The 26772-nt window shown below is 48.8% G+C and overlaps 4 protein-coding genes and 1 pseudogene across 5 annotated transcripts; 4 read left to right on the top strand and 1 right to left on the bottom strand.

The window, feature by feature from the left end:
* Positions 1-717: 717 nt before the first annotated feature.
* LOC112876421 (protein NRT1/ PTR FAMILY 8.3-like) lies at positions 718-7386 on the bottom strand. 2 transcript variants are annotated; one of them, XM_025940522.1, is made up of 7 exons: positions 7301-7386; positions 5441-5495; positions 4939-5012; positions 3754-3853; positions 3393-3610; positions 2387-2940; positions 718-1741 (listed from the first exon to the last, which is right to left on the bottom strand). In XM_025940522.1, exons 3-7 carry the CDS (start codon positions 4999-5001, stop codon positions 919-921), a joined length of 1758 nt encoding a protein of 585 aa, XP_025796307.1. In that variant the 5' UTR covers positions 5002-5012; positions 5441-5495; positions 7301-7386; the 3' UTR covers positions 718-918. The 2 variants fall into 2 exon arrangements, with proteins under 2 accessions (XP_025796307.1, XP_025796308.1); XM_025940523.1 differs by lacking the exons at positions 3393-3610; positions 4939-5012; positions 5441-5495; positions 7301-7386 and adding an exon at positions 3053-3157 and having other exon boundaries at positions 3754-3843.
* An 11434-nt stretch (positions 7387-18820) lies between these two features.
* On the top strand, positions 18821-21445 carry LOC112877718 (glutamate decarboxylase 1-like). The gene is made up of 4 exons (XM_025942074.1): positions 18821-19041; positions 19246-19450; positions 19882-20082; positions 20186-21445. Exons 1-4 carry the CDS (start codon positions 18956-18958, stop codon positions 21164-21166), a joined length of 1473 nt encoding a protein of 490 aa, XP_025797859.1. The 5' UTR covers positions 18821-18955; the 3' UTR covers positions 21167-21445.
* Positions 21446-22166: 721 nt separating this feature from the next.
* Positions 22167-23093, top strand: LOC112878299 (myb-related protein 308-like). Its single transcript, XM_025942745.1, has one exon. It carries the CDS (start codon positions 22218-22220, stop codon positions 22905-22907), a length of 690 nt encoding a protein of 229 aa, XP_025798530.1. The 5' UTR covers positions 22167-22217; the 3' UTR covers positions 22908-23093.
* A 644-nt stretch (positions 23094-23737) lies between these two features.
* LOC112873368 lies at positions 23738-24306 on the top strand (annotated as a pseudogene).
* Positions 24307-25528: 1222 nt separating this feature from the next.
* LOC112873367 lies at positions 25529-26140 on the top strand. Its single transcript, XM_025936335.1, has one exon. The coding sequence runs from the start codon at positions 25529-25531 to the stop codon at positions 26138-26140; it is 612 nt and encodes a 203-aa protein (XP_025792120.1).
* Positions 26141-26772: the final 632 nt, after the last annotated feature.

Raw genomic sequence — 26772 nt, 5'->3', positions numbered from 1 at the left:
TACTTAAAAAACTATTCAAAATATAACTACCCTAAGAAATATTTCCTAGATTATAGTTATTTTCAAATAATTATACGACTAGAACGAGAATATATCTCCAAAACGACGTGTGAACAGGGCTTCGCCGCTTCCTCTCCTCCCTTTTCTTTTAGGGGGAGGGGAACCTCCCGCCCGCCCAACGGGCGGGATGCCCCTCGGCACTGTAGGGGCCCCGCACCTCCCGCCCGTTGGGGACGCGGCCTCTTTACGAATAGGAAAAGTTTTTTATTCGCGAAGAGACCCTCGGGAGGGGTCTAGAAAAAGATTTGGCACCTCCCGCCTGTTGGATGGGCGGGAGGTGTCCGGCCCCACGCCTCCCGCCCGTTGGCCGGGCGGGAGGTACCCCTTTTTGGATATTTCCAAATCGGCACCCTTTTTTCGATTTTAATTTTTTTAATTTTTTTAAAAAAAAATCTTGGGCACACCATACCTGGATCGGGCCACTTCGGCTACTTCTTCCCAGTGGATCGGGTCGGATCGTGCTAGGACATTGGGCCAGGATGAGCTGTGCAACTGGGCGGGCCGAGAGGCCAGCCATGGCCCACGGCCCACTAACTAACCCCTCCTTGCCCAGTTTGCGCCATCACTGACCAGCAGGCTTTCCTCGATGAATGGAATGATTGTGCTAGGACTAGGAGTAGTGAAAAGGAATGGATGCCAAGACACTTCTGCAATTTCTGAAAGAAAACAGTTTCCAATATAATTGTTCCCTTTTTCCCAGATAAACTGGTAAATTTAAAATTCAAAGTTCAGAACATCGTTGTTTCTCAAAATGGGGCGTCAGACTCAGACTCTCACATCGAATATCTGAAAATCATCACCTTTGTATCTCAGGGCGAGTAAACCCTTCAGATATTGCTATTTCTACGTCGACAAAACTCAGGAAACCTTCTTACATTTGTATCTCATTGCACAGAACACAAAGGCTAGCAGACTCAAGAAACACAACCCTGCCATCATCCAGTAGAATCGATCCAAATGCCCTTCATTCAAGTTATCAGGTATCCACCCCGGGCGGCCAACTCCAGCAGTGAACACAGGCACAAGAGAAACGATGAGCGAACTAAGGTAAGTCCCAGCCGAGATGTTAGCTAGTGAGAATGATAGACATAAGCTTCTCATGGCGTCTGGTGATTCCTCGTAGAAAAACTGGTTTAACCCAATGATCGAGAACACCTCACCAGCGCCGATCAGGAAGTACTGGGGTCCTTGCCACAAGATGCTCATTGGGACAGCAACGTTCTGGTCCACCAAGCCTTTGTATTCTGCAATTTGCAACCGATTGCTCTCCACCAGTGCTGCTGACACCATTGAGAGTGTGGCGAAAAATAAGCCGATCCCCATCCGTTGCAAAGGGGTAATGCCATTAGCCATGCCAGTGAATTTTTTGAACACTGGAACAAGGATTCTTTCGTAGACTGGAACCAGTACAAGGACAGCAACAACATCTACAGACTGGAAGGATGCTGCAGGAATTTCGAAAGAGCCAATGTGTTTGTCCATTACCATCCCTTGTTCTATAAATGTTGAAAACATTTGTGCCAAAACTGTAGGGAATAAAATCATGGTAGCCCAAATAGGGAGCATCCGGATCAAAATTTTCAACTCCTCCACTTGAGTGACAGTGCAAATTCTCCATTTATTAAGAAGTCCAGAAGATTCACGATCAGAGGACATCACAATTGCAGCTTTATCAAAGAACCTAAGAGAAAGAACAATATCACCACCACTGAAGGATATGTCTGTACTATTACTACCTTATCAATATAATGAAATTGAATAGTCTAAGAAAAACTGAAATTGAATGCAAGTAAACTTCTATTAATCACCAACAGAACTAATTAATGCACATGCTGCTTTATTAGGGAAAGGTTAGAAACAATTTGCAGAAGCTCTAGTAAATTTAACTTATGGGAATGTGTTCATTGCAATTTATGGTTTTTCCTAAAGAATTTCTACATAACATAACCAAACACGTCAGTCATGGTGTTCCGGGTATATATTCTGCAATAAAACAAAAGTTTAGTTCAAGTTTTGCATAATTCCAGCTATTTGTGAGTAGATAAACAGTTGCGGAAAGAAGTTTAGCACACATATGCTGTTCCAATGAATACAAAGGCAGAATACAAGTGCTGACATATGCTGACACCGATTGCAAGAGAAATTGCTCTAGAATTTCATCTAGTGCGCAGTAGTATTTTTCTTTATAAGATTATATCTAATTTAAAATTACAAATAAATGACCATATTCATCTATCTTCGCAAATGGCTCAACAAAACTTATGCAGAAGTACAAACATATAGAAATGCTTAATATAAGCAATAAAATATCAGGATAGAGTGTTACTCGAGTCCAGTTGTATGCTCCAACTTTCGGCTTCCATCAATTGCTGAAACTTGCCCCGGAATCTCATAAAGTAGTGAAGAATCACATGGCAAGTCTTTATTGAAGTTGAGACTAGCTGCAACAATAACCTGGCACACTCTTGCAACAGGGCTTCCTCCAGGTTTCTGAAATCTATAGACAGTAGACCCCAAGAGAAAAATACCCACACCAAAAGCGACAAAAAGTGCAGAGATGGCAAAACCCCATATCCAACCCTTATGGTCTTGGATCCACACCATAATAATTGCTGAGATCAATGAACCAACATTGAGTATGAAATAGCTCCAACTGAAGAAAGAGCTCTTTTTGGTTCTTTCCTCTACATCACTATCATCGAATTGATCAGCACCAAAGGATGTAACACAAGGGTTTTGCCCACCATGCCCTATAGCAACCATGTATAAGCCAAAAAAGATTATGTACTGATATGAGACTGTATCCATGCAATCAGGCAAAATATTGGGACCAGTATAGATCAACGGAAGTGTTGCTGACAGAACCAACATCAACATTCCCTGCATCAACAGGATAGAAAAAGGATGTTAAAGAAAGATGGTGTCTGTTGGTTTGATACCCAAGACAACATTGCCTTAGCAAAATTTGGCAACTTTGACAAGATTTAGCCACCTTACGGTTCAATGACAAATTCCATGCCAAAAAGTTTATTTTAGCTTTCATGTGCTTCATTTGAGCATAATCCAAATAGGCTGAGCTCTAGGGTCGAATAGACATCTAATAGTACAAGTTACATCAGAAGGTAGGTAAATGGAAAATTTTAGGATTTAAGAAACCAAAGGCAATTATTTTGACCATCCATCAAAACACCGATGTGTTACGTAATCAAAAGAAGATTACTACTCTTCACATATACTCTTAAAAGCATCTCATTCCAAAAGAGAGATTGTGAAGTTTACACAGTTACTGTTAGCACTAAAATTAAAATAGTACAGGCTAATTTTGCACTTACAATAATGGAGATTATGCAGAAGATCAGAGCCGTCCAGTACTTTCCCATATATGAATCGGCTATGAAGGCTCCGAATAGAGGTGCAAGATAATTAGTGCCTTGCCAAGTTGAAACATTTCTTGCCGCGGCCACGTTTGTTTCATGTAATACTTTTGTGAGATAACTGACTAGGTTTTTTGCAATAGAAGAAACAGCCAGGTACGTGCAGAATGAACAAACTGCAGCAGTGTATTTTGTTTTATGTTGGATATTGTATAGAACAAAGAACACACCAGTAAAAGGTCTAACACAAGAATTTCAATAAATTTGACCTTCCAAAAGTAAAGGCTCACTATAGAATAGAACTTTTCTGATTACTTACCTATGGTTAAGGTGCTAGCCTTCCATTTTCCTGTATGTTCTTTGGAAGCAGGATACCCACGGATGCAAACAGAACCATCACCTGTGTGCTGTATAGCGTTCTGCATTTCACAGTCAAGAAAATAACCAAAATGACATACATGTTTTCACAGATAAAAAAATATGTAAATTTATGCAACGTAACTAACCGTAGTAGTAGATTGCTAGTAATGTTTATCCTTGGTGTAAGAACAGAAATTAGGAAAAAAAAGGAAACACCCTAGCCTCAGTGTTTTGAAAAAAGATCAACAGCAAAAGATTTATCGTGTATTTCTTTTGCCCATCATACACTATTTATTTTCTCCCAGGTTTTCTTTAAACTCCTCTGCACGTGGTCAGTAGATGTAGAATGCATTGACTTGTTGACTTAAAGGTTTAAGTCATGCAAATATTTCAAGAGGAATTAATCAGATAAAAATATTACTCAGACAGAATTTCCTCCATACTTTTTATACTTGCAGGCAGCAGCACTATGATGTGTTTCCATGTCATTTGAAGCAATTAGAATAAACTGCATTAGAAGGACAAAGGGCCGCCAAACTATTAAGCGTACTTTGTTGCAAAAGGGCATGAACTCCCCAAACTTTCTCACAAACTTGAATGAGTTAGTTAAGAGCAATCATATTTCAGAAAACTAAGCTGGAAAAACCATAAGGCTGTTTGCAGGCACTAGGAGCAAGGTAGTATTGTCACAGGCTTGAAGAAGAACCTAGATAACCGACCATATCAATAGTTCAGATTTCAGAACTCCAGATCACAGATAGTACAACAAATAATGGATGTACACTACAAAAATTTGAATCACTAGTTCACTAAATGTCTGGAAATGAACGTGCATCTGTCAACAAGCATTTTGCACAAGCATGCCCTGCCTAGACTAGACAAAAAGCCAAAAAAAAAGGTTTGGAAAAAGCCCAAGCCAGACCCAACCTGCGATAGCCTTTCCATTCTGGTCCTAGACAGCAAGAAGGTAGCCCGAAATGAGCTACACCAGCCCTGAATTTTTCATAATTGCTTGTGTAAACTATGCGAGCAGATCTAGCCTGACTACGAGTCAGGCTATTTCTGTGGCCCAGTATGGGAGATGCTTAGCTCTACTGCAAGCAATTGGGATCAAACGCAAGCATGAGGGGGAGGGAGGGACAACCTTTAGCGAGGAGTTGCCTTCTTCTAGCAGGGGACTTTCGAGAAACTGGCCCTTGGAGTCCATGGCTTCCTCTCCTGCAAGTGGAAGAAATTAAGAAACGAGGCTGGCATCCTGAGAAAGGAGAAGAAAGAATACAGCTCTCGGTCCGACATCTCAATCAAGTACAGGAAAAGGAAAAGAGAGGACCCTACAATGATTGTCCTTTTAAAGAGACTAAAATAGAGACAATGTAAGGTTCTCTGATATGCCTGTTCCAGTTTTTTTTAAAAAAAATCTTAGGACAACCACTTTGTGTTATCTGTATCAGGGCTATCATTTCAACTAGCCAACAATGAAAGTGCAACATCGCCACTTTTTGTCCCGTCGTGATGGAAGATCAGAACCTAATAATAGCTACAGTACGACACAGATCGTCTGCTCACCTTGCAACCCAAATCAAACATCATTGCCCATTTGCCCAAAAAAATATCTACCCGAAGACGTAAACTGGCGAGCAGCGTACCTGCAGGTTTCTATAGCAACGGCACCGGCCGCAAGCATCTCTCGCAGGTCGCATGCTATGCGGCGGAGCCAGATCGGCTGCAGTACCCGCGGTGCGCAACTCAGATGGGCTTGTACACTTAGCTGGTTATGTTTTGCACCTTCGCCCCACGTTCTGGCCCAATATTTTTCTCATCGAGAGCTCCGTTATAAGAGCCACCGCCAGTGCTGATGGAGGGAAAAAGCAGCGGGAAAGAAGTAGATTGGAGGGAAAACACACTCCAACACAGTATCGTTCGCAGTTGAGACGGCAAGAAGAACGGATTTTGAAGGCAAAGAGCGATTCATCTGCTTCAAGGGAAGATGGGTGAGGAGTGAATGGAGATACTTACAGACCCTACACGTGAGTAAGATTCTTCTATTTTCTTTGTCATACCATCAGGTTCTCTGAAGCGTCATTCTCTCTGCTAGATAATATAATAATACTCTCTGACAGCTAGTAATTTTTGATTCAGCTGTGTACTACGCAAGATGATTGTGCTACTTGCTTTGTTTATTTGGCCGTGCCGGACGCTTGGACCTGCCTGCTAGCTTACTGCATGCTTCTTGTATTTGGTTGAGCAGAGCAGCTTACTTTGAACTTGTCATCTACTATTTCAAAAATTCAAAATTCAAGTTATAATTGGTACTATTTTTCTATATTTACTAGTTAGTAAAGCGTCGCTTCGCGTTACGCCTTTACGCTTAAAAGTTAAAAAGGGGGTGGCTCGCCTTAACTCGACTTATCACCTTAATAAGTATGATTTTCTTGTATAAGCATTGATAAAAGTACTAATGAATTTCAGGGAGAAAGTATTACCCTCTTTAGTTTCTCATGTTGGCATGAAATTTACAAATCCAGAAGAGGGTTGGAAGTTTTGGCTAGCCTACAGTGGGCAGAGTGGTTTTGAAGTTAGGAAGCAATATACAAACAAAAGTAAGATTGATGGAAAGGTAACATCATGTAGATTTGTTTGTGCCAAGGAAAGTCATAGAGGGAAGGACAAGAGGAGTGATCAAGTGAAATGTCCCCGAGCTGAAACAAGAACAGACTGTGAAGTGCGTATGGGTCTTGTAAATGATAAAGAGACAGATGGATATAAAGTTTATGATCTGAAGTTGGAACATAACCATGAACTTCATTCACCAGAAACTTTTCACTTGATGGTGTCACAAAGAAAAATTTCAAAATTGCAAGCTTTTGAAATAGAAACAGCTGATGATTCAGGAATAGATCCTAAAGCATCACATGAATTAGCGTGTCGCCAAGTGGGTGGGCCGCTTAATCTGGGTTACACCCTACGCGACCATAAAAACTATTTGCGAGGTAAGCGGCAACGCGAGATGGCATATGGTGAAGCGGGAAGCATGCTCCAATATTTTTGAGATAAAATAGCAGCAAACCCATCATTTCAATACGCGACACAAATGGATATTGAGGAGAATATTGCAAATATATTTTGGGCTGATGCTAAAATGATTGCTGACTATACACATTTTGGTGATGTTGTTTCCTTTGACACTACTTTTGGGACAAATAGAGAGAGTCGGCCTTTTGGTGTTTTTGTTGGATTCAACCAGTTCAGAGAAACGGTAGTTTTTGGTGCTGCTCTAATGTATGATGAAACATTTGAGTCTTTTCGGTGGCTCTTTGAGACCTTTCTACAAGCACATAATGGAAAGCAACGCAAAACATTCTATACAGATCAAGATTTTGCAATGGAAAAGGCAGTTGAGCTAGTGTTTCATGAGTCATGGCATGAATTGTGCACCTTTCACGTAATGCAAAATGCTATCAAACATTTGCCTAAGCAAGAAAAATGTTCTAGCTGATTTCCGCGGCCTATGCGGGATGGGAGCCTATTTGCTTGACCACGCGCATGGCAGCAGTGCCCGCAAGCCCCAGTGCTACGACGCCCCCGCCCCTCCCGTCCTCTCCCCAATCCTGTCGACCTCCACCTTTGCCGAGGCCACCTTCCCCAATCACGGGGAGAGGACGCTTCATCTGAAAGAGCTGATCGACAGTTCGCCGCCGCTGGCCTTACTGGTGGTGGGGATGGCCGGATGGGGCCGCCATCTGTTGACAAACAGTAGGTCAGTCATCAGTGAACTCGGGATAGCGACTTGCATCCTCGACTTGTCCCTGCTGGGTCAGTCCATGGACCTGCTTGCGCTGCGCAGGTTGCGGACCATGGACGCCTTGCAGAGCGGAGGGGCGGCGCAAGTGCCTGAGCTGTAGCCATTAAGCAGTTGCTAGTGTGATTCGTCCTCACCGTCCTCCATGGCGACAGGCCACCGCGGGATCTCCTAGTCTTGGGGATTTAGGGCCGTGGGTCATTCGGGGGGGGGGTGGCCGGAGGCAGCATCTGCGGGCGCAAAATCGAAGGAATCTCGCGGGGATGCAGAGCGAAGGGACGAGCGGTGGTCGGCGGCGGCGAGGCGACCTCGCCAGCTCCCACGGCGCCGGCCTGAAATATTACAATAAGACCCACAAAACCCCCTATTATTTACATATGGACCCCTGATTTGGATCGCGGCTATTAATCGTGATCCAATTATTTTCAAAGTATCCCCCAAATATTTATAAACACCCCTATATTTTACATATAGAGCCCTGGTTTGGATTTCAATTATTAATCACGATCCAAAAATATGCAAAGTACCCCCTGGGTTCTCAAATTTGGCTCCGAGTCCCTCCACTCCACCTCCGCCTCGTCCGCCGGACGGCCGGCGCCGCCGTCACTACCCTCCTGACTATCGGTGCCAACGGGGAGCGCGAAGCGCCATCGCCATCTTAAGCAGTCAAGCTCTGGGATCTCCATCTTTACGCTCTGCTCCCGCAGCAAGTCCCCGACATGGCAGCCACCGGAGCCAAGCGAGCTCGCCGAGCAACCGCGCGCACGCTTGAGCTCAAGCAGCCGACATGGCAGGTTCGTCCGTACGCTCTTGTCATGTCCCGTGATCCTACGCAAGAGCCTTCACGCATCACGCTGATCCTTATCCAATGGCCATTTGTGCTATTTTTACCTGACGTATGAGATTACGGTTGCCAGTTGATCGAGAGTTCAAACAAGGCATGGTCTTCTTCCAGTTAATCCCAAGATTTCACTGAACAAATCTACGTTATGGAAGAGGTTATAGCCTTATAGGTGATTCAGAGAAGATAAGTTACTCACAGTGGCATTCATGGTGCAACGATCCTGCAATAAAAATGATTCTTCAGTTAGCAATAGCCTTCAGCTGATTCACTCCTCACCCTCTGCTGAATCGTTACCGGATTTCATCCCCGTCTTTAGAGAGAGAGACCACCAGGAAGGCGAAAGGATATATTTTCTTCTTTCTGCTTATTGTTCCTACAGATTACCTGTGCAGGACCTAGACATCATCATCCAGGTGAATCACAAGGATTTATGTACCTTTGCTTGTTACACTGCTTGTATATAGAAGTGTTACAGTAAAGCTACTTATAGGGCTGCTTCAGTTTAGAGTTCAGATATGAAGGTTCAGATGACAGAGCTAATTTTATTCCATTTCCCAAGTATGATCCTGTTTATGTCCGTATATGTAGTAAAATTAAGTAGTTATGATACCAGAGAGGTTCTTGGAGATGACTGGATTCTGTTGGAAATAAATTCTGTTAAGATATTGTGATCTTCACTGTTAAGAAAAACGTTTAAACCATCTAAACGTGATTAAGAAAACGTAATGATAAACCCTAATGGGCTGTGATCAGCAGGCCCATTAGGCCTGTTTCCAGAGGCTGGCCCCCAGCCCCACAGTGCCTATAAACATAAGGTCGTGGTTAGCACCCTGATGACCTGATTAATCTCAATCTAAAACCCTAGCCACCGCTAGTCTGATCGCTAAAGGCATTGGAGGGGTTTGGAAGGCCAAGCACTCCCGTTGGCGCCCGGAGGAAGCCGATTCGCCGCTGCATCTCCTACACCGACAAGAACGCCTACTTCCTCTACGGATCAGGCGTAAATGGCTGCTGCAACTGCTAACGCTGGTATAAAGATTACCGTTTATTCCGCATTAGATTGATTTGTCATGAACTAGGTTATGTTAAGATTCTGGATAATCTTGCCGTTAATTTTAAGTTTTGGCAATTCTAACAATCGGTATCAAGAGCCAGGTTAACCTAGTCATGCACGGTCATTTTTTTGAGCCAAGTTTATGCCTCTGTTTCGTCGGTTTTAAGATGCAGAGATGCTGTGCAGATTAGATCCTATTGCACAGTTAAGGTTAATTCATTTTTTTTTAGACGCAATTAGTCCCTGTAGAAAAGTTTTATGTATTAATCATGCTTGATTAGATCTAAATCATGGTTAATTAGTTTTCTGATCACGAGATTAGATCTAATCTAATTCGGTTTATGTCAAATTTAAGTTTAATCTTGATCTGTTAATGCTAAGTGTCTCGGATTAGATGCAAAGGTATAACATTTATTCTAATTCATTGTTAAACCGAGACAAAATCGATGATTAGCTATGCAATTAAGGTTAGGGCATGCTGCTAATTAATCTGTTCCCAAATTAGATCTCTGTTCATGTTTAATTTCCGCAAAATAAGATTCAAAATCATGAACAAGATGCATAAGTAAGCATTAAGAGGAAGGGGAATACAAATCTCAGATCCCGTCATGAACCCTAACCCTAAAAAAAAAAATCACCTGCGCGCGGCCGCCGGCAGCCCGCGCGCCGCTGCTGGGCCAGCGCGCCAGCGCCGCCCACGCGGCACCCGCGCGGCCGCCCCGAGCGGGCGGCAGCTGGCACCGCTCGCCTGCTGGGCCTGAGCGGCAGCCTGCGCCCGCCCGCGCGGCAGCCGGCGCCGCCCGCGTGGCACCCGCGCGGCCGCCCGCGCGCGGTCCCCCCGCTCGCCTCTGGGCCCGCGCGGCAGCTGCGCCCGCCCGAGCGGCAGCCACGCGGTCGCCCCGTGTGCGCCGCCCGCTTCCGCAGCGCCACGCGGCCGCCCCGAGCGCGCAGCCGGCGCGCCCGCCCACGCGCCAGCGCCGCTAGGCGCGCGCTGCTGGGGCCCGCGCGTGAGTCTGTGCGCCCCTGTGCCGCGCGCCGCCGCGCGCCAGCGCCGCCCCCCAGCGCTGCCTCTGAGCGGCGGCGGTGCCCCGGGGGTGGGAGAGGATGAAGTGGAGTGAGATTTTAGGGTTTCATTCCGACCGAGCTGCCATGAGTTTCGGACCGTTCGATCGGAATGGAGCGTCCAGATTCACCCACGTTAGGGTTTCCGCGGAATGGGCCAAATGGGCCTAATGTGCAGATTGGGCTGCGCGTATAGAGGGGATTTTTTGGGCTGTTTTATGAGTTTTAGCCCAGTTAATGTTTAAAGTAATTTATTTACTGTTTCTTATGTTTAAAGCTCAAGTTAATTGCTGTTATGTTTAAAGTTTTAATTATTTCTGTTGCACTTATTATTACCAGCATTATGTTAATTAATTTCCATGAGTTATGTAAATTTTTAATTCTGTTTTAATTACATTTATTCGCTGAAAATTATGTTCATCCACCATAAGCAATTAAGATGCACTCTATTTAAATGGAACCATCGGGAAGTTTATTTAGAGCACTTATAATTAATTCTAACCATCGTTGATTTAATTATGAGTTTAATGATAAATTTCGTTTGTTTTCCCCATCGGTGATGCAAATTGAAATTTATGTATGATTTTAATTAGACCATCGTAGGGTTAATTTCATACTTTTTATGCGCATCTTAATTGTGAGTTTAATGAAGTTATTGTTCTCATAATTTTCCAGTGAACACTGTGACGGGCTACCTGAAATCCATTGAGCCACTGAATGGCACCAACTATCCAAACTGGTATAAAGATGTTAATGTTGCCATTGCTGTGTGCGAGTATGATCTCGCCTTACGTCAAGACAAGCCAGCAGAGCCCACTGATCCTGATGGTGATCGTACCGCCATTGAAAAGTGGGAGAGATCAGACAGAATGGCCAGCATGATCATTAAGAACACGATCACTCCGGCCATCTGTGGTGCTATTCCTGATAAGGACCAGGATGGTAATGATCTGAGCGCCAGGGCATATCTTGCCAAGGTGGAGGAGAACTTTAAGAGTTCTTCCAAGACTTATGCTAGCACCCTGATCATGAAGATGTTGACTTCACAGTATGATGGGCAAAGTGGAATCAGGGAGCACATTATGAGCATGTGTGACATGGCAAATAAGCTGAAGACACTGGATATGGCTATCTCTGATGGTTTTCTGGTGCACTTCATCATGACTTCTCTGCCAGTACAGTACAGTCCCTTCAAAATAAGCTACAACACTCAGAAGGCGACTTGGAGCATGGCTGAGCTCATTAGTTACTGTGTTGAGGAAGAAGAAAGGCAGAAAGCTGAAAGGATGAAGGATGCTGTCAACATGGTCAGCGAGCGCTTTGGGCGTGTTAGCATGAATAACACTTCCAAGCATCAGGCTGAGTCTGGGAGCAACAGACAGCATAAGAAAAAGTTTAAGGGCCATAAGAGCAAGGCCGTGTCACATAAGAAGACCTCTAATGAGAGACTGTGCAAGTTCTGCAAGTCACCTAAACATGAGCAGAAGGAATGTCATGGATTTAAGGAGTGGCTTAAGAATAAAGGTACAATTACTGATTATGTATCTTTCATTGATGAATCGTTCTTAGTGAATTTTTCTCCTAATACTTGGTGGATTGACTCAGGTGCCACTGTGCACATTTCCAATTCACTGCAGGTATTCAGTTCGATCCGAACTATAAGAGAGGGGGAGCGAAGCCTAAGAGTGGCTGATGGCAATGAAGTGAAGGTTGAAGGCATTGGGAGCTTCGATTTGGAGTTACCAGGCGGCTTCAACCTTAGTTTGCATGATGTTCTTTATGTTCCCAGTTTGAAGAGAAACCTTATTTCTGTTTCGCGTTTAGATAAGTCGGGACATATTTGTGAGTTTGGCAACTCTGTGTGCAACATTAAATTTCATAATTTAAGTGTGGGCCTTGGTCATTTGCAAGGCGATCTTTATTTGCTCTCTCTTGATAATGTTTATTCTGCAATGAATGTGGATGATGTATCGCATAAGCGTAAGCGTGATGATGAGACTTCTTCGAAATTGTGGCATTGTCGTTTGGGCCACATTTCGCGGGGGAGAATTGAGCGTCTCATAAGAGAAGAGATACTCCATTCATTAGATCTCTCAAACTTAGATCAACAGTGCGTTGATTGTATTAAGGGGAAATTCGCTAAGACAATTAAGAAAGGAGCTACTCGGAGTTCGGGCCTATTAGAAATAATTCATACTGATATTTGTGGCCCGTTCCCAGTAAAGTCTGTTGATGGTTTTGACTCGTTCATTACTTTCACAGATGACTTCTCTCGTTACGGTTATATTTACCCCATTCGTGATCGATCCGAGTCATTAGATAAATTCAAAATATTCAAAGCTGAAGTGGAAAATCAGCATAATGTCACTATTAAATTAGTGAGATCGGATCGAGGTGGTGAATATTATGGGAGACATACTCCATTCGGCCAAGTACCTGGACCATTCGCTAAGTATCTTGAAGAGAATGGCATAAAAGCCCAGTACAGTATGCCGGGCGAACCACAGCAAAATGGAGTTGCTGAGCGTCGTAATCGTACACTAATGGATATGGTACGTAGTATGCTTAGTTATTCTACTTTGTCTGTGGAGCTGTGGATGGAAGCATTAAAAACAGCTGCGCACATACTAAATCGTGTTCCTTCCAAATCTGTGCCAAAAACACCTTATGAGTTGTGGTTTGGGAAGAAACCATCGCTTAATTATTTACGTGTGTGGGGCTGTCCAGCCGAAGCTAAATTATTTAATCCACAGCAAAAGAAATTAGATAATAAGACGGTGAGTTGCTATTTTATCGGATACCCTGATAAGTCCAAGGGATACCGATTCTACTGTCCTCATCGCCTCACTAAGTTCGTTGAGACCAGGCAGGCTGTATTCCTAGAGGATGCAGGAATCAGTGGGAGCTTTCCGAGGAGGGAAATTAATCTTGAAGAAATACGGGCTGAGCTTCCCATCCCCGTAATTCAAGAAACAGTAACACCTCAGTTAGTGCCGCTGTTTGTTCCTTCCGTTCAGAGTACACCATCTGATCAGATTACGCCTCCTGTTCAGAGTACTAGTGCTACTCCGCCTGTTGAAGTAGCTCCTGAGCCTGCGAGCGAACAACAAGCTGAGCAAATGGCGCCTAATGCTGAAGATGAGAACCCTATCGAGGTGCCTCAGGCTGCATCTCAACCAGCACCTCAGCCTGTAGAACCATTAAGAAGATCACAGCGGGCTAGGAAAAAGACAGTTTTCCCTGATTATGAGACATACTTAAGTGAAGATATGTATGATATTGGGAAAGCTGATGATCCGAACACGTTTAAAGAGGCAGTATCATGTGAGAACTCTGCCAAATGGGTTGAGGCCATGGAAGAAGAGCTTAAGTCCATGAGTTCTAATGATGTTTGGGATCTGGTAGATATTCCTAATGGAGTCAAACCAGTAGGCTGTAAATGGGTCTACAAGACTAAACGTGATTCTAAAGGGAAAGTCGAACGATTCAAAGCAAGGCTTGTAGCCAAAGGTTTTATATAAAAAGAAGGGGTCGATTATAATGAAACTTTCTCCCCTGTGTCTAAGAAAGATTCATTCAGAATCGGGCGCTAGTAGCTCATTATGACTTAGAGCTACATCAGATGGATGTCAAAACTGCGTTCTTGAATGGTGACTTGGATGAGACCATTTTCATGGCACAACCGGAAGGTTTTGTTGTGAAGGGCAAGGAACATTTAGGATGCAGACTTAAGAAATCTATTTACGGGCTTAAGCAAGCGTCAAGACAGTGGAACCTTAAATTCGATCAAGTGATTAAGAAATTCGGATTTAAGGAGAATGATGTGGATAATTGTATCTACACTAAGATAAAGGGTGGTAAATTTATAATTCTAGTGCTTTATGTGGATGATATCCTATTAGCGAGCAGCGATAAGCGTATGCTGCATGAGACAAAGGGATTTCTTTCATCCAATTTTGATATGAAAGATCTTGGTGAAGCCTCTTATGTTCTGGGCATTGAGATACACCGAGATAGGACCAAAGGAGTACTAGGATTGTCTCAAAAGGTATATATTGAGAAAATGCTTAAGAGATTTAATATGGATAAGAGTAAGGCCACACCTGTTCCATTAGCGAAGGGCGATAAGTTTAATGAAGCCCAATGTCCTAAGAACCAATTGGAATCAGATGAGATGAAGGACATACCTTATGCTTCAGCTGTCGGAAGCCTGATGTATGCACAAGTCTGTACGCGTCCTGACTTGGCTTTTGCTACCGGAATGTTTGGAAGATATCAAAAAAATCCCGGTAAGATCCACTGGGTTGGTGTCAAGAAGGCATTACGTTACTGCCAAGGCACTAAAGACTTCATGCTCACATACAGAAGATCAGATAACCTTGAAGTTGTGGGTTATACTGATGCTGACTTTGCTGGATGTGTGGATAGTAGAAAATCTACGTCAGGATATATCTACACGTTAGCTGGTGGAGCTATATCATGGAAAAGCTCTAAGCAAAGTTTAGTTGCAGCGTCGACGATGCAAGCTGAATTTGTGGCATGCTATGAAGCAACTGGACAGACTGTTTGGCTTAAGAATTTTATTCCGGGCCTCAAGGTAATTGACAGCATTACGAAACCTATAACGTTATACTGCGATAATCAGTCTGCAATATTCTTTTCGAGTAACAACAAGTCAAGTGGTGCTTCCAAACACATTGACCTTAAGTATCGTGTTGTGAAAGAAAGATGCCAGGATCGAACCATTAAGATTGAGCACATAAGAACTAATTCTATGTTAGCGGATCCGCTCACTAAAGGCTTACCACCGAACGTGTTTAAGCAGCACGTTACTAATATGGGTTTGGTGGATAGTCTTTAGGTCCTGGTTTAGGGCCATTATAACTCCCAACTAATGAATAAGCGTTCTACCGAGGTGTTTCAGTGAGACTGTGGGCAATGGGGTCCCAGTAGTGCATCAAGCTACTGACGACGCATTGGTCCGGTACTTTCTGTTACTACTAAGGATGAACATTAGTATGATACGAACATTAACCTTAACCGTTCGATCAAGTGGGAGAATGTTGGAAATAAATTCTGTTAAGATATTGTGATCTTCACTGTTAAGAAAAACGTTTAAACCATCTAAACGTGATTAAGGAAACGTAATGATAAACCCTAATGGGCTGTGATCAGCAGGCCCATTAGGCCTGTTTCCAGAGGCTGGCCCCCAGCCCCACAGTGCCTATAAACATAAGGTCGTGGTTAGCACCCTGATGACCTGATTAATCTCAATCTAAAACCCTAGCCACCGCTAGTCTGATCGCTAAAGGCATTGGAGGGGTTTGGAAGGCCAAGCACTCCCGTTGGCGCCCGGAGGAAGCCGATTCGCCGCTGCATCTCCTGCACCGACAAGAACGCCTACTTCCTCTACGGATCAGGCGTAAATGGCTGCTGCAACTGCTAACGCTGGTATAAAAATTACCGTTTATTCCGCATTAGATTGATTTGTCATGAACTAGGTTATGTTAAGATTCTGGATAATCTTGCCGTTAATTTTAAGTTTTGGCAATTCTAACAGATTCAGCAGTGAGTTTGAGACGGAGGTTTCTACACTTGGTGAGGTGCCTTCATCTATCCAGCTGGATTCCTCATCTGCAGGGTAATTCACACACAAGGCTTGCTAGCTATTCTACTTCCTGAACCCATTCTTAGTCGACCGGGATAGATTACAACGTCTTTTTGTTACTAATCCTTGCTGTTTTGCATAGATCCTGGGTAGCCTCGTTCTAATGTAATCTCACCCCGGCTGTAACCGTAAGTCGGAACTCCGGATTCATGTTCAGACGGGCTCTAGCTAGACCCTGAGCAAGTCCTAAAATTGGTGCCGGTAAGCGTTCATCCTAGATACATCATCATTCAAGAGCCGGGTTTGGGTTGAATAAACTTGGAGGAAACCAAACAGCTACAATTATTGGCCGTTGGGGTTGCATTTCAGAGATGCTTAAACGTTATACTATTCTCCTGTGTTTGGACGGAGCAGGCGTCCACGGTCCATCCATTCACGTTTCATGGTACCGACAAACACATCCAGGGGAAGAAACACGAGTTGCGATTCCAAAAGTGAAAAGAGGACCCGGCGTCGTCAACACCTAAAGATGATCTAGAAAAAAGTTGAAACGTGGTCGGCTGGAGGGTAGTAGCTAGTAGTAGCAACGCATACACAATTCCTCGAATTCCTAGCTGGTTGGCGAGAAGAAGCAAAGCACTGGTTCCGCGGTTCGCGTGAACTTTTTTTTTTTTTGAACCCGATTCCATGATTCCATCTGGTGAAGGCGGATATGATCGAAACGACGCGTGCGAGAGCGTGTTCCTTCCCGCTGCCAAGCGATGCCTGAACCTGGAAACCGGGGCCAAGGTGCATGTGCGAACATGCGCCTCCCCCAGGTGCAGTGCAGAGCGCGGAGACGGGATCCTTTCTAGACGGCTGTCTCTAGTAGCCGCGTCCCCTTCCGCGCCTTTTGACTCCCGAGGCAGGTTTCGGCGTGGTACCTGATTTGTCAAGCGAGCATCAGGATACAGGGGGTGGTGGGAGAGGTCTTGACGGCTGAAACTTTCCGAGTGCGATGCTGGTTTTCTGACCGTCACCGTGCAAATGCATGTTTGCAGTTTAATTTGGTGACAAACCGGTGGTTAATTTGGTGCCGCGCCTGACGTCGCAGCTGATCGAACTGCCCCCGAGTCAGCGACCATTCTGCAAACCTGACGAATTCAGACGACCGGTGGTTACGTCTGAACATCGACCAAAGTTAGTAGGGCCAAGTGAGTGACCTACCGTGCAAGAAGCACCTAGTGACCTAGCAACGCCGAGCCCAATCCACAGGCGGCACTCTGTTTCGTGAGGCCAGCACGACGCGCAGGCGCGCAGCTCTGCGTTAGGGCGGAGATCACGAGCTCACCAACTCACGGGGAGACCTTCAGACCTCTCGTCTCATGGGTTGAGGCCATGAGGGAGATGATGATTTGGCAGCGTGGCACAGCCTCCTCTCTCTCTCTCTCTCTCTCTCTCTCTCTCTCTCTCTCTCTCTCTCTCTCTCTCTCTCTCTCTCTCTCTCTCTCTCTCTCTCTCTCTCTCTCTGTGAAAAGGCACGCGACCAGGCGGAGGGCACAAGTCGGTCGGTGGGCGGAGCGCGAAACCACCACGGGCACTGGCACCAGTGCGCGGCGTGGCCTTTTCTTGGACGGCAAGCCCCGTGGGCGGGATGCCGCGGGAGGGGGGAGGCCGGACTGGTGCCGGGCGGTTTCGCTCCGCCCGCGTGGTGTTGGACGGACGGCTGGTGTTGGACGCGGTCGGCCGCTGTCCTGCGCGCGTGCTGATGCTGCGCGGTGAGTCGGAGGCCACGACCGGCCCGCCCGCGCCCGGGCCTGCCGGCCTCCGTGCTTCGGTTTCGGGGCCATCTCGCGAGCGCGATGCCACATATTCCTTGCCCCTCGCCGTACGCTTCGCGCTCCCGAGAGCGGAATTCGTGCAGCTCGCACGCTGTTTCGGCACTGGTTCACGGGGCAGGGCGAGCGAGTCTGTGGGTTGCTGATAGGTGGAGCTCACGTAACGAAACCCGGGATGAGAGAGTGGCTCGGTGCGTTGGCTTAGGCCTGTTCTCACTTCTGAACCAGTAGTGCGTAGCAACCCAGCGAGTGGAGGACACGAGGACTTTTTCTTTTTTTCTAGCTCGTTCCTCCTTTTTACCGCTCTTTCGGCACTGAAGCGTCAACTGCTAAATCTGATGCCGCGATGTGAAACCGGCAACAAACCAACTAGCAGGAGACGAACCAGGCAAACCGGAAAGTTCAGCGACGAAGCGTATGTACGCCAGACGTGACCGTGCGTGCGTACATGTCGGTCTCCAATCGGCTCGCTCTCATTGCTTCCGTGGACCGCGGTCCTTTTCTTTCGAGGAGTAGAAAGCTTCAGAGCTCGTACCTGTACACGTATACGGGTCAAAAAACTAACCTTTGTCTGACCTTGCGCGGTCTGATCCTGTTTTAGTCGTTGAAAAAAACTATCTTACGACCCAATTAGTCGTTGAAAATGGAAAGGTCCCCAGCGAGAAAGAACCGGGTTCCCCCTTCGTCTTTTACCATTCCTTCTTGGCTTCTTGTACGCACACGCATACTACGCAGCAGGCCAGCAGATGGACATTTCTATTGTCTCCTGCCGCAAGTCAAGATCGCCCTCCTTTTAATCCCCCTTGGCCTCGCCGCGTCGGGCGCGCATAAATAGCGGCGCCCGGCCCCCGCCACAAGCACACACCAACACATCGCGGCCATCGCAAGTGCAGAGAGCTTCTTCTTCTTCTTCTTCGCCAAGCCTGAACCCAATTCTTTAAGAGCAGGCTTGCCGGGATCGCTCCATCGCAGCCGCCATGGTGCTCTCCAAGGCCGTCTCCGAGAGTGACATGTCCGTGCACTCCACGTTCGCGTCGCGCTACGTCCGCTCCTCGCTCCCGAGGCAAGTACCCATTCCCCCACTCTGCAGCTGCTCTTGAAATCGGACTAGCTACTCTCTCGCATCTGTTCTTGCCGCCGGCGCTTGTGCTGGGACATCACCGCAGGCTCTGAACAATGCCTGCAGCTTTCTTCTCTCCGGGACTCTGATGACTCTGTGATGAGCCCTTGGACTGAACCTCTGTTTTGTTGATTGGTGTGTGAGCAGGTACCGCATGTCGGAGAACTCGATCCCCAAGGAGGCGGCGTACCAGATCATCAACGACGAGCTGATGCTGGACGGGAACCCGCGGCTGAACCTGGCGTCCTTCGTCACCACCTGGATGGAGCCCGAGTGCGACAAGCTCATCATGGCCGCCATCAACAAGAACTACGTCGACATGGACGAGTACCCCGTCACCACCGAGCTCCAGGTACGAACATCACCCGACGACTTTGATCCTCTGACTGAGTGCGGCGAATTTTTCCTTCTTCCCTCGTCGTGCTCCCACAACAGAGCGGGGAGAGCCGGTTCTTGGTCGGCGAAGGTTGGCTGGTCCTGCCTGGGGCCCACCCTGCTGGCACAATTGTTTATCCATTCATCACTTTTTTTCCCTGAAGAAAGTGTTCGTCAGTTCACGTCATCATGTAATGGGGCTCGGGCGAACAATTTTCTTTTTAAAAAAAAAGAATGCGAGATCCCGCAAATAATAATCTTAAACAAAAGGGGCCCGCGTCAGTTTTGGGCCGCACCTAAGCCTGTTTACCTTGGGGCGGGCTGCTGTGGGCTTGTGGCAGCACTGCAGCAGCTACTGACTGAGATTTTCTTCCTTCTTTTCTCTGACACGCTAGTTTGCATTTGCAGAACCGGTGCGTGAACATGATCGCGCATCTCTTCAACGCGCCGCTCGGCGATTCCGAGACGGCGGTGGGCGTCGGCACGGTGGGCTCGTCGGAGGCCATCATGCTGGCCGGGCTGGCCTTCAAGCGGCGGTGGCAGAACAAGCGCAAGGCCGAGGGCAAGCCCTTCGACAAGCCCAACATCGTCACCGGCGCCAACGTCCAGGTAACAATTTGATTTTGATTGCCCCGCGCGATCAGCTGCAAATCCCCAGCCGACGAATCAGCTCTGATCAATCGCAACCACTTGCTTGGTCGGATCGATACAGGTTTGCTGGGAGAAGTTCGCGAGGTACTTCGAGGTGGAGCTCCGGGAGGTGAAGCTGCGCGACGGCTACTACGTGATGGACCCGGAGAAGGCGGTGGAGATGGTTGACGAGAACACCATCTGCGTGGCCGCGATCCTGGGCTCCACGCTCAACGGCGAGTTCGAGGACGTGAAGCTGCTCAACGACCTGCTGGAGGTGAAGAACGGGGAGACAGGGTGGGGGACGCCCATCCACGTGGACGCGGCGAGCGGCGGGTTCATCGCGCCGTTCCTGTACCCGGAGCTGGAGTGGGACTTCCGGCTGCCGTGGGTGAAGAGCATCAACGTGAGCGGCCACAAGTACGGCCTCGTGTACGCCGGCATCGGCTGGTGCATCTGGCGCAACAAGGAGGACCTGCCGGAGGAGCTCATCTTCCACATCAACTACCTCGGCGCCGACCAGCCGACGTTCACGCTCAACTTCTCCAAGGGCTCCAGCCAGGTCATCGCGCAGTACTACCAGCTCATCCGCCACGGCTTCGAGGGGTACAGGAACATCATGGAGAACTGCCACGAGAATGCCATGGTGCTCAAGGAGGGCCTCGAGCGGACGGGGCGCTTCGACATCGTGTCCAAGGACGAGGGCGTGCCGCTGGTGGCCTTCTCGCTCAAGGACCGCAGCCGGCACGACGAGTTCGAGATCTCCGACATGCTGCGCCGTTTCGGCTGGATCGTGCCGGCCTACACCATGCCCCCCGACGCGCAGCACGTCACGGTGCTCCGCGTCGTCATCCGGGAGGAGTTCAGCCGCACCCTCGCCGAGCGCCTCGTCCTCGACATCGAGAAGGTGATGTACCAGCTGGACGCGCTCCCGTCCAGGCTCCCGCCCCCTCTGCCGCTGGCGCCGCTCGTCAGGAAGAAGTCGGAGCTGGAGACGCAGAGGTCGGTGACGGAGGCGTGGAAGAAGTTTGTACTCGCCAAGAAGACCAACGGCGTCTGCTAGTTGCCTCCCTGCAGTTCCATCAACACGAACCATCACCATGGGGCATGGTGTGAGCTACCGATATTATTTAATTTCCGTGCTGATTTGAGTGAGCTACGGTCTAATAGAAATCTAGGCACAGTCTGCTGCTGAAATTTTATCTGTTTCGGCTTTCGGTAAATTTTGCAGTCGCGATGCACTGAGTTGGTCTGTTCCCTGGGTGTTCGCCATTTGCGCGAATTGTTAATTGGCATAACTAAAATTATAGACCAATTGCAAGTTGGAGCTGCATTTTTTTTTTGCCTGGGCTGCGCCCTTTTTCTCTTATACTAGAAGCTAGTATTGCTGAATTTCCTGTTCAGATTGAAGCGAAAAACGGGGATGGGCGGAGCTTACTGAACTGTGCTATTGCTCTACTCGTTTTCCTATTTGAAACGAAGATGGGAAAATGTTGGGTCCGAATCAAGAGTGGGAGATTCAAGTGTAGAGAGCAAAATGTCACGAAATGCTTTAACCAGACCCTTGCCACCGAGCAGGCGAGCAGCCAATTGAAGCGTTTCAACACACCTGCGACCATACGTCACCCACGCACAGGCAATGAACAGTGGGCCCCACATGCGACATCCTCCACAGGTATGCCGTATGCGTCGGCGGCGGGTGATGAAGAAAATTGTAGCGGCCGCCTCCCTCTGTTTCAGGCTTTCAGCCCCGGCAGGCAGCCCATCCCAAACCCCTGCCGCTGCCGGCCAGCCGAATGAAACGAGTCCGTTTCAAAAAGAAAAAGGAAAGAAATCGAGTCGTGCGCGTCAGGAATCCTACCCGAGGTCGGACCCCACTCCCCGCAACCCTCTTTCCCGTGTCGAACTCGAGTTCGCCCAAGCGCCGACCCGTAGCGAACTCGACTCCCGTCTACGTAGGTCAGCCGCCGCAAACTATATAAGGCGACCCGCCGCAGCGGCTGTGGCACCCAACTAACCGCCGCGTCCTGCATCCAATTCCACTCCCACGCGCCCCGGAACGACCCCGCAGCCTCTGCCGCCCAAGAAACAGGGCGCGAGGAAGAGAGCGATCGATGGCGATGCCGGACGAGGCGGCGATGAAGAAGTCGGCGTGGACCAAGGAGGAGGACGCCGCGCTGCGGGAGCAGGTGCGGGCGCACGGCCCGCAGAACTGGGCGGCCATCAGCGCCGCGCTGCCCGGGCGCAACCCCAAGTCGTGCCGCCTCCGCTGGTGCCAGCACCTGACCCCCGTCGTCGACGCCGTGAGGCCCTTCACCCCCGAGGAGGACGAGAAGATCGCCTGCCTCCACCGCCTGTACCCCAACAAGTGGGCCACCATCGCGGGCTTCCTCCCCGGCCGCTCCGACAACGCCGTCAAGAACCGCTGGAACTCCGTCCTCGGCAAGCAGCCGCAGCCGCAGCAGTGGGCGGCCGCTGCCCCACTCCGCCGCATCTCCGACGGGACGCTCCCGCTGTTCCCTGTCGCTTCGGGGGATGTCATGGCGTTCGGCCGGAGCGTCCGGGTGCTCCGCCGCCCGCCGCCCGGCGACGCGGGGGCTGATCTGAGCGGCGCGTGCCTGAAGCTGTTCCCGCTGGCGCCAGGGGACCTCGTCGGGGGCAACGACACGAGCGAGGCGGGCGAGATGGATGTGGATCGCGGCGACGACGGCCCGACGGTCGCCGAGCTGAGGCTCTGGCCGTGCACGAGGGCCGCCTCTATGGCGGCGTTCAAGGCGATGGTGCAGGCAGTTCGAGCGCCCTAGATCCTCTCGTCTTTGCCTGAATTTCTGTTGCTCTTTGACCTGCTGAGCGATGGATGATTTGTAACGGATTTCCTTGGCCGACCGAACTTCCGATGGAGGATAGTGGATCGTACTAGCAATCTGGCTACAACTTAAAGTTTTGTTGTCTTCCAATTTTTGAGACTGCATTTGGAGGGATTGTGCTGAAAATTTCGTGAATGTATCGGAGACCGAAAGCAGATTCGGGGGATTTTACTGCGTTACCTTGTCTGTATTGTGCTCATCTTGGATTTTTTTTTTGGGGGGGGGGGTGTGAAACATCCTGTTTATCTGTTCAGGCTTGTTTCCACTGAATCTTCAGTTCACCGGAGTAGGGAGGAGTTGCCCCGACTCGAGTACATTGTAATTTACCCGTTTTTGCGCTCTGCAAAAGACGGCTCGCGTTACTTCTCCTGTGTTTCCCTTCCCTGACGACCAGCGATTCCGGCACATCGTCTATCTAGCGATATTTTTGCATGCCATTGGCCCAGCGGGTGTAATGTAGCTTAAAGAAACGCGGGGGGGGGGGGGGGGGGGGGGGGGGGAGTGATCTGAAGCCTGACAAGAAAACACATAAAAAGAGGTATCTGTAAAAGGCGCAAACTCATCTGCAACATTCTAATGCGTTTAACGACTTCTGATTTTTTTTATTTATGTGAAGCAAAGATTAAACCCCAGATACCTCTTCCCACAAAAAACTTGAGGGGTTAATGTTAGTGACGCCACCTTGACCTTATATTATATACAGCGCCGCAGGCTTATGTTAATCCTCTCCTGTCATTCCACGCACGCACGCACGCAGTCCTTCCCCGATGGCTTCCTGGGCACCCATCGTCCACGTCGTTTTCTTCGTCGCCTTCCTCTTGGCAGCGACCGCCGTGGCCGGATCGAACGCCACGGTAGCCAACAACGCCGCCGCCATGGCCCTGCGGCGCTCCACCGAGGCGTTCCCGGCGGCAGCGGCGGCGCACAACGGCCAGTACACCTGCTACCTGTGCCGCAAGCGCAGCAGCCTGATGATCAGGCGGTGCCCCGTCGCGCAGGACGACTGCCACCTCAAGTGCCTGACCCTGCCGACCCCGGCCCCGCCCTCGCCGCGCGGTGGCCGCCGCCAGCGGCGGCGACAGGGACGCCGACGACTGCTACGTCATGAAGGTGTTCCCGGACGGCAGCTGGGTCGTCGTCGACGTGGTCGGCTGCAAGGCGACCGCCGCCGCGTGCTACCTCGAGTGCGGCGACTGCGACGAGCACGTAGGGGACGGGGGGGCCGGCGAGGAATACCCCCGCCACGCCGCGAGGGCAGCTGCCGCACGGCCTGCCCGAGTTCGAGCGTTGCGGTGGCCATCTCACCGCGCGGGGCGCCGCCGTCGCCGGCGTGTAGTGCAGCCACGAGTGACGATCCCACGACCACGAAGACGCACGCACCTGGTCCGCTCGAACGGACTTTTTGCCGCCTGCGCTGCGCGTGCATACGCGTTTACAGGAACATCCTGTCGCTGACAAGAGTAGGGAAACGAGATTCTGAAATGCAAAAATAATTTCGCACTCCGTACAAGTTAGAAAAAGAACGAATGCTTTGTAATATGCAGTCAAAATAGTATTTCAGAATCGAATCCTATTTGTTTTTAGTTTTTTTTGCGAAACAGATCCGTTTAACTTCGTTTGCGTCTTGGTAGTTGCAGTCTGCAGTATTTATTAAGAAAAAAAACATGCAGTCTGGGCCAGATCGGAGCATGCATTAGCTAGCTAAGAAATTAACGAAATTTGACTGAGCTGTATTGTATAGTCACAAATTAGCTATCGTCCCTCCCTTGTAATCAAGAACGGTTGGAGTGTCTTGAACTGCGAAGTGATGTCCCGTTGCTTACCCTGATTCCAGGCTACAAATATCTCAATTTGTCGTCGATCCGGTAGTTTCTTTTAGTTCTGCCGACTTGTACACCGCAGGGCTTTCAACGGCAACCATTGCTTTCTGCGTTATCCATGGCCAGACCTAGGACGCAGTAGGAGCTAGAGCCTGGTCTCATGGCTAGTTCACGGTGCTGCCACGCTGGGTGCCTGGGTATCTCCAGTCTAGACTCTACAGAGCAGAGTCGTTTTTCATGTCAGAAGACAAAACAAAAGGCGACTAGGCGAGGGCGCCAATGAGAGCCATGGTGTCCTCAACGCCTCCGACTAGTCAGAAAGCGCCGAAACATTAACTAGGCATGCTTCGATCACCCACTGCCAGCAGATGATTTTGGTGTCCAGTTCACTGATACATTTGGCCGATTCCTGGAGTTCGGCTTCAGCTTTGTCTTCGCTGACTGTTGAATATCCGTGATGACTGGCGAGAGGCAAGTAGAGTAGCATCACTCCAGATTGTGGAGTTCAGGATGCTCCCACATTCAGGAGCTAGTTTGCTTCTAAAGTAAGAATTGAATTAGTTGCTAATTGCAAATTGACGGCAGGCAGCCAGGCATTAATCCTTCCCGGAAAAGTCCAAGAACAAGCAAGCCTTTATATCCGCCTGCAGTCTCCCAGTCAAATCCACCCTGCCACTACACACCAAATTCGCTCGCACAACTGAGCACGAGCACGCATCGTCCCTCCCACTGACCCAGATGCCTCTCCCGGCAGCTTCAATCCTCAATGCCTCCCTCCTCCTCATCCTTCTCATCAGCGCCACGGCCCACGTCGGCGACGTGAACACCACGATGTTCAGCAATGCCGCGGCGACGTCGCCCCGCGACGACACGGAGATATACATCTGCTACCTCTGCACGGGGCGCAACCCGCTGCTGATCAGGTACTGCCCCATCTACTGGGACGAGTGCCACCTCGTCTGCTACGCCGACGCGTCCGCCGCCACCGCCACCGCCATTCCCGCCGCGCCCGCGCCCTTGCCGCCGTCGCTGGGTTCGGCCGACCCCAGCGAGGTGGGCGACGAGGAGTGCTACGTCATGAAGCTGTACCAGAACGGCAGCTACACCATCGTCAACCGCCTGGGCTGCGCCCAGATCGCCAGGTGCCTCCTGTCCTGCGGCGGCGGCGACATGGCCGACCAGAAGGCCCTTGGCGCCTCGACCGCGGCGCCGGCGACGACGGCGGCGATCAAGGGGAGCTTTCCGCCCCCGCGCGTCGCTGATTTCCAGCGGTGTGGCACTCAGGTTAATGCTCCGCTGGCTCCACCGAGCGGCGCCGTCCCGGGCGGTGGTGCGCGGCGACGGCGCTAGCTCCGCTCTGGTGGATGGATGCGTGACGTGCGTGTGCGATCTGCGATGACTGCATGCGCGAGCGCGTGTCAGGTAGCGTTTTGCGTCGTAATGACTTTGGACATTTCTAGAAAGACATGATACTAGGAATGCAAGAGATTACCTGCAGCGTATGGAGAATTTGCTTTGCTGGTGCCATGATTAAAATTGATGATTCTTAATGAAGTTAGAGGAGGACTAATAATATGTTTTCGTGCGAAATTCGTGTGATCGAAATCCTTTCTAGGAAACTTTGTATTCTTTCGCTCAAAGTCTTCGAAAAACATGGGCGGCACTCAACACGTACCGTGAGATCATAAAGACCCGCATTCGACAAAATTTGTGCAATATACACTGTGGAATAAAGTAAAGCATATCAGTATGATTTAGCAGAATCCAAGAGAAAAAAGTTTAGGGGCCGTTCGGATCCTATTATTTTGAAGGAATTGAAATCTACTTATTAAACTAGACTATTTGTCTTAAAATTTAACATCCAACTACTTTCTAAAGTTTAGATATAAGTCTATTCTAAATTTATAATATGGGAGATAAAAATTGATTCTATACACCAACAAACTATGTTTCTATTTCGTAACTTATACCACACTTCTTGG

This window comes from Panicum hallii, chromosome 9 (genome assembly GCF_002211085.1).
Source record: "Panicum hallii strain FIL2 chromosome 9, PHallii_v3.1, whole genome shotgun sequence".
Lineage (NCBI taxonomy): Eukaryota > Viridiplantae > Streptophyta > Magnoliopsida > Poales > Poaceae > Panicum > Panicum hallii.
The sequence above is the reverse complement of the archived record's forward strand: the minus strand, read 5'-3'. Positions and strand labels throughout refer to the sequence as shown.